Source organism: Colobus angolensis, unplaced genomic scaffold, assembly GCF_000951035.1.
Source record: "Colobus angolensis palliatus isolate OR3802 unplaced genomic scaffold, Cang.pa_1.0 Scaffold79, whole genome shotgun sequence".
Classification (NCBI taxonomy): Eukaryota; Metazoa; Chordata; class Mammalia; order Primates; family Cercopithecidae; genus Colobus; species Colobus angolensis.
This window is the reverse complement of record NW_012121709.1, coordinates 5,442,182-5,449,102: the sequence shown is the minus strand read 5'-3', so window position 1 is coordinate 5,449,102 and position 6,921 is coordinate 5,442,182. Positions and strand designations below refer to the sequence as shown.

Below are 6,921 nucleotides of genomic sequence, written 5' to 3'. Positions count from 1 at the left end.
TCTCGAACTCCTGACCTCAGGTGATCCTCCCGCCTTGGTCTCCCAAAGTGCTGGGATTACAGGTGTAAGCCACTGCCCCAGCTTTATTTTGTATTTCTCTAGTGGGGCGAAATAGAGAACAGGGAGAAGAGGTAGCATGGTTTTCCCAAGAGATGGTACAGATGATAATGTCTGATATCCACATGGGGTCTGGAGGCGCAAACCATCTTCCATTCATCCCGCAGTCTCACAGCAGCCCTGGAAAGAGGCTGCTCGCTGTTGAAAGCCAGTGTTGGAAAGAGCTCGGGTGGAAAGTGTGGTCTGCGTGAGGGGCTCCTGTGAATCCAGGAGAGGGGTGGCAGGTACGAGGCTTGTCACAATGTGATATCACAGCTTCAGAAACTTAGCCACTGCCAAAAAAAGAGCAGGCAGGGATAATCTTGTCCCATTGTCCAGTCAGAGAGACCTGTTGAGTCTCCAGTTTGCCACTGCCCAAGAGACCTTTGGAGTTTTGCTGGAGCCAGACATCCTGCTCAGAGATTAGGAAAATCCTGCTGTTCCGTGGGGGAGCTCTTGGGGTAGCTGTGCCACCACCCACCTTCTCCTGATTGCCACTCGCTGCCCTTGTCCCATTACCCTCTCTTGACTCCATAAACGTCTTCAGTCTTCCCTTCTCCACCTCAAAAATGCCACGTGGAAGGGGTGATGGGAGGTTCTCTGGAGGAAAGGCGTGGCAGCAGTGGACATTGTAATGAGAATACCCGTGTGCCTCTTTACCAACAGAAAACTTGGAATATAACGTGGAGCCTCAAGAAATCTCACACCCTGATGTGGGACGCTATTTCTCAGAGTTTACTGGCACTCACTACATCCCGAACGCAGAGCTGGAGATCCGGTATCCAGAAGATCTGGAGTTCGTCTATGAAACGGTGCAAAATATTTACAGTGCAAAGAAAGAGAACATAGATGAGTAAAGTCTAGAGAGGACATTGCACCTTTGCTGCTGCTGCTGCTATCTTCCAAGAGAACGGGACTCCGGAAGAAGACGTCTCCACGGAGCCCTCGGGACCTGCTGCACCAGGAAAGCCACTCCACCAGTAGTGCTGGTTGCCTCCTACTAAGTTTAAATACCGTGTGCTCTTCCCCAGCTGCAAAGACAATGTTGCTCTCCGCCTACACTAGTGAATTAATCTGAAAGGCACTGTGTCAGTGGCATGGCTTGTATGCTTGTCCTGTGGTGACAGTTTGTGACATTCTGTCTTCATGAGGTCTCACAGTCGACGCTCCTGTAATCATTCTTTGTATTCACTCCATTCCCCCGCCTGTCTGCATTTGTCTCAGAACATTTCCTTGGCTGGACAGATGGGGTTATGCATTTGCAATAATTTCCTTCTGATTTCTCTGGGGAACATGTTCGGTCCCGAGTGAGGACTGTGTGTCTTTTTACCCTGAATTTAGTTGCATATTCAGAGGTAAAGTTGTGTGCTATCTTGGCAGCATCTTAGAGATGGAGACATTAACAAGCTAATGGTAATTAGAATCATTTGAATTTATTTTTTTCTAATATGTGAAACACAGATTTCCAGTGTTTTATCTTTGTTTTTTTAAATTTAAATGGGAATATAACACAGTTTTCCCTTCCATATTCCTCTCTTGAGTTTATGCACATCTCTATAAATCATTAGTTTTCTATTTTATTACATAAAATTCTTTGAGAAAATGCAAATAGTGAACTTTGTGAATGGATTTTTCCATACTCATCTACAATTCCTTCCTTTTAAATGACTACTTTTATTTTTTAATTTTAAAAATCTACTTCAATATCATGAGTAGGTCTTACATCAGTGATGGGTTCTTTTTGTAGTGAGACATACAAATCTGATGTTAAATGTTTGCTCTTAGAAGTCATACTCCATGGTCTCCAAAGACCAAAAAATGAAGTTTTGCTTTTGTAATCAGGGAAAAAAAAAAAAAAAATCATGAACCTTAAAAAAAAAAAAAAAAAGGTTTAGAAGGGAAAAAAAGTGGTTTCACACCTCTTGCTATTCCTTAGAGTCACTTCAAGGCCTGTTTGAATGTGGCAGGTTAGAAAGAGAGAGAATGTCTTTGATTTGAAGAGTGTTGGACTTGCGTGAAAGGAGAGGTGCGTGTTGGAATCTGCTTTTCCAAGCCGCCAGGGTCCTGAAAGCAGCAGGATGAAACCTGTTATGGCTTCTTTTGGGAAAGCCTGACTGTGTGTTCAGATGGCACTGGCTCCTTTCCGAAGTTCTTAGTAACTGAGCCCAGAGTAACTGCACGCCTTCGTGCAGCTCCAAAGCTCCCCCAACTCTCGGCCTGCCGGTTCTCGAGTGCGCTAATCTCGTCATTAATCAGTAGAAGCTAACTTCTGAAGTTAGGACCTAGTTACTTTGCTCTCAGCATTTAAAATGATGCAGTTGCTCTAATGTATGGGGCATTAGGGGCCTGTCTGTGCGCCTGTCTGTGCACCTGTCTTTCCCTCTGCATGCAGTATTCTCACCCACATTGAATGCCTGCTGCTTGTTTACCCTTTGGAAACCCTGGGGTGACTGAGGTTTGGAAAGCCACCTGAGACCACTTCATAGCAAGGGAAGGCTTTAAGCAGTTACTAGAAAGAGATGAGGATTTGGCCCCTGGCTCCTCCAGCCTGAATTAGCTATTATCCACTGTCCACGTTCCTCATCAGTCAAATCCAAAGTCGAAGGATTTGAACCTGCATCTGAAAATGTGAGCACTCACAGCACCTGACCCACCGAGGTTGGGAGGATTGTACACTACTCTGATTTAAAGGGGAAAGTTCAGTAATATGGAATTAATATGAATGAGATGCATTAATAAGAAACTGAGCATGCTGAGAGTTGCAATGGTTGGTTTTCTGGTTTGATTGATTTCCTTTTTTCTTAGAAACATCAAAGCCAAGAAAGATGGTTTTACCTTTACTGACCCAGCTGTAAATATGTACCTAGACTGTTTTTAAATGTCTTTCTTCATGAATGCTTCACGGGGCTCCAGGAAGCCTGTATCACCTGTGTAAGTTGGTATTTGGGCACTTTATATTTTTCTAAAAAACGTGTTTTGGATCCTGTACTCTAATAAATCATAAGTTTCTTTTTAAAAATTTTCCAAAACTTTTCTCCATTTTAAAAAGCCCTGTTATAAAAGTCGAACTTTCACTATGTTAAAATGTTAAATATTTGGATATCGCAACTTCTTTTCTCTTCAAATGAATGCCAAGATTTTTTTGTACAATGATTAATAAATGGAACTTATCCAGAGAAACCACGCAAATGGCCTGCCCAATTTCGTTTCAGGAGAGAAAGCCCAGCCATGACTTGAGTAGAATGTCTCTCACCTCTCTTCGGATCTAAATATGAAAAGTATGTTCTGCTGAATTTTTCTGAGCATTGGTGAGCGGACAGCCTGCCTGTAAACCATGACCTCCTTGCCAAACGTTAATTTTATCAGCTCACTAGTAACCTTTGAGAATTATCTGGTTGTCATGCAAAGATTGCACTTTTTGAATTATGTTAAGTTACACATGTTGTAAAATGAGAACTGCTCATGCTTTGAAAGAAAACCAGGTTCTTCCTGCGTTCTGTTGCCGTTGATTTGAATGGCTGCGCTGTATACAATGTGTCAAAAATGTCTCCAGAGCACTGATTCTGTGTAATGTTACTACCTATTATGTGGGAGGAAAAACGGTTATAGGTTAAACAAAGTCAGTCGACTCCATGGTGGTGTTTCTGCATACCTGTAACGCACAGTACTGTGCGTCGTGACTTTCTAAGAGAAGTGTGCAGCGTGTATGTCATCTTGATATATTAAACCCTGGAATTTCCCTCCCCTACACGCACGCACCATCCCCGGGGGTCCGGTGTTTGCAGACATGCTTTGAAAAGCTGTCTCAGCGAGGCATCAGTTATGTCCAAAATGAGTTTACCTTAGAATCAGACTGGTTTTGCCAGGCGTCATGTTTGCAAACATTATCCACCTAATCAGATTTTGAAAGGCCAGCTTTCATGTTGCCTGCCTGAGACCTATAACAGATCCCCATTAGAAGCGCATTTACACAGCAGAATGATTTTATTGAGAAAACCAGCATTGAGTACTGTTGCCGGCTCAGTTTTCCATTGCATACCATCTACTTAAAGTCTCGTTCTCATTTTTCAATGTTTCAGTCTTTCTCCGCGGAGAACACTGAGCAGAGCTGCCGTGTTGCAGGCTTTCTGCTGCTGCTGTCGGGTATCTTTGCTTAGTCCATACTCCCAAGTAAGTGAACTCAGACTACCAGCAACTTTTTAACTGAAGAGTGTCTGTGACCATGATGATCAAGATGCAGCTCTTCGGTTTTTATTTTGTCTTTTTTTTATTATTATTTTTTGGAGGGAAGGAGAGACATCAGCTGGACAAAATGCAGAATTTGGATGTGGGACAATTGCTTTTTGGAGACGTGATTATTTTGTGTGGCATGCTAACTTCGAGCCGGGCACTGGCCTAATAAAGTCTTTGTAATCCTCCCAGCAATCCGATGAGGCAGACGCAGATAGTAAAGTTTTAGGCTTTGCAGGCCGCGTACAGACTGTCGCATGTTCTCTGTTTTTAAAAGTGTCAACAACATTCTTAGCTCAAGGGCTGTACAAAAACAGGCTGCAGACGGGATGGTGCCCACAGGCCATAGTTGGCTGACCTGGGCTAGGGTGTAGGCACTTAGCATTCCACTGTATAAAGGGGAAACCCAGGTCATACTGCGTGTGCGTGGCTGGGAAGCCGGATGTGGAATACAGGTGGTCCCTGAGTCGCCAGGAACCACTGAGCTCCAGCTGTTCACACCCACACTCTCTGGCGCAAGCAACTACCTCGCCATGGTTTAGCCTTGGTCTAGCTGCAACTTTAACCTTGAATGTTGCATTTCTGAAAATTTAGAATCTTGAAGGTAAAGGACATCCCTTCGGTGAATAAAATTATGTGCAATTATAGAATACATGTGTTATGGTCATGTAGCAATGACTGTATTAGGGCTATGCTAGTTCTGTAATAAATAGACCCAAAAAGCGACAATGGCTCAAACACCATAGAACTTTTTTGCTTCCATAATACTGGGCAGGGGAATGGGCTGGCAGGGCAGCCCCAGTGCAGGCATCAAGACAGAGCACCCTGAGCCGTCTGTCTCCATCCAGCCTGAAATCGGGGGCAGCATGGAGGGCCGTGACCATCTGGGAGCTTCCATGAGCCGGGTGTGGAAGTGGCACCCCTTATGTCCACTTTCATTTTGCACGGAGGCGGGAAACGTCATCCAGTTGTGTTCTAGGAAAGGAGACAGAACATAGTGTGGGTAGAAGCTCTGGTCCACCACACAGGCCACTGAGTGTGCTCCTCCATGGCAGGAGACAGCCATGGACAGTTAAGCCAGGCTGTCTGTGGGGACGGACACATTTCTCCAGTCTCTGGCTCAGTCACCCCTGCCTCAGTAGCACATAGAGGCAGCGGAGTTCCCTTCAGGTGGCACTGCCTGTGTACACTCAGTCTCCACCGGAGATGGCTGCAGAAGCAGGGAGCAGACCTGACCGCGTGCGCTAGCTCTGCCTCAACAGCCAGATCTCAAGGGCCCGGCCATGCCCTCTTTCCAGAGGAGGTGCCAAATGGTTTCCTGTGGGCCCGAAAGGAAGAGAAAAGGTTTGGTGGGCACCAACTTGTGTGTGCCTCGCCCCCAGAACCCTCCGCGGTCCCTGCATCCTCCTCAGCCCAGTTTTTCTGGGCCGTGCAAGTTCCCTCCATCGGCCCAGCGTGGCGCCTCCAGGATCCCCCACCCCCAATGCCTGTTCAGAGGTGAAGCAGGGACAGTAGCTGCAGTAAGAACTCCCATTTGGGGAAAAGAAAGAATGAAACAGAAGTTGCTGGTCTCTAGCAGGGATGAAATCCCACTGGCGGGGGTTCTTGTTAAGACCCCTGCCCTTGTCATGGCCGGGGATGACATTTCTTGCATAAGCCCTGACTGCTCTCTGGGAGGAACTCCCTGCCCTCTCAGAAGTTCTTCCTCAAATCTCATCCTCTCTGGTCTCCTCAGAAGTGGGTGTCAGGTGCATCCTGCCTGGGTGCTGGCTGACTTTCACACTCCACTTCCTGTTGGGTGCAGCTTTAGGGGCCTGTCCAAGATTTTTATTTACTTATTTGTACAACAAGCTTGTGATTCCTCTGGCAATGATTCCCTGTAAAGCTTAGCAGGCTATTAACCTATTGGTGCCAGTAATTGTAGCCTGTGTTCTTTTTCAGAACTTTCCAGCCTGCTTTATTGCCTCTTGGCTCTCCCCCTGACTTAATGTGGCTGCCTTCATCTGATATTAACCAAAGGTGAGGCTCGCTGCTTAAGTGAAAAATGTTTTTTTGTTGTTGCTTTTTGAGACAGAGTTTTGCTCTTATTGCCCAGGCTGGAGTGTAGTGGCGCATCTCAGCTCACTGCAATGTCTGTCTCCCGGGTTCAAGCGATTCTCCTGCCTCAGCCACCCAAGGAGCTGGGATTACAGACATATGCCACCACCCTCGGCTAATTTTGTATTTTCAGTGGAGATGGGGTTTCACCATGTCAGTCATCAGGCTGGCCTCAATTGCCTGACCTCAGGTGATCCACCTGCCTCGCCTTCCCAAAGTGCTGATTACAAGCATTTAACGGGCTTTTGTTGTTCGGTGATTTCCTTGGAGATGGAGTCTGGCTCTGTAGCGGCATGACCTTGGCTCACTGCAACCTCGGACTCCCGGGTTCCAGTGATTCTCCTGCCTCAGCCTCCCGAGTAGCTGGGATTACAGGCGTGTGCCACCACACCCAGCTAATTTTTGTATTTTTAGTAGAGACGGGGTTTCACCATATTGGCCAGGATGGTCTCGATCTCATGACCTTGTGATCCACCCACCAGAGCCTCCCAAAGTGCT

At 46.2% G+C, this 6,921-nt stretch overlaps 1 protein-coding gene and 1 long non-coding RNA gene across 3 annotated transcripts in view; one reads left to right on the top strand and one right to left on the bottom strand.

Moving 5' to 3' along the window:
- The window catches only part of FBXO21 (F-box protein 21), a 49,197-nt gene extending 45,609 nt beyond the window's left edge, over positions 1 to 3,588 (top strand). For both annotated transcript variants that reach the window (XM_011928708.1, XM_011928707.1), the window contains exon 12: positions 763 to 3,588. In XM_011928708.1, coding sequence (XP_011784098.1) covers positions 763 to 953 — 191 coding nt within the window. In that variant the 3' untranslated portion in view covers positions 954 to 3,588. The remainder of the gene's footprint in view (positions 1 to 762) is intronic.
- A 1,978-nt stretch (positions 3,589 to 5,566) lies between these two features.
- The window catches only part of LOC105502295, a 48,812-nt gene continuing 47,457 nt past the window's right edge, over positions 5,567 to 6,921 (bottom strand). Inside the window, exon 3 of the long non-coding RNA XR_001000317.1 lies at positions 5,567 to 5,644. This is a non-coding gene — a long non-coding RNA (uncharacterized LOC105502295). The remainder of the gene's footprint in view (positions 5,645 to 6,921) is intronic.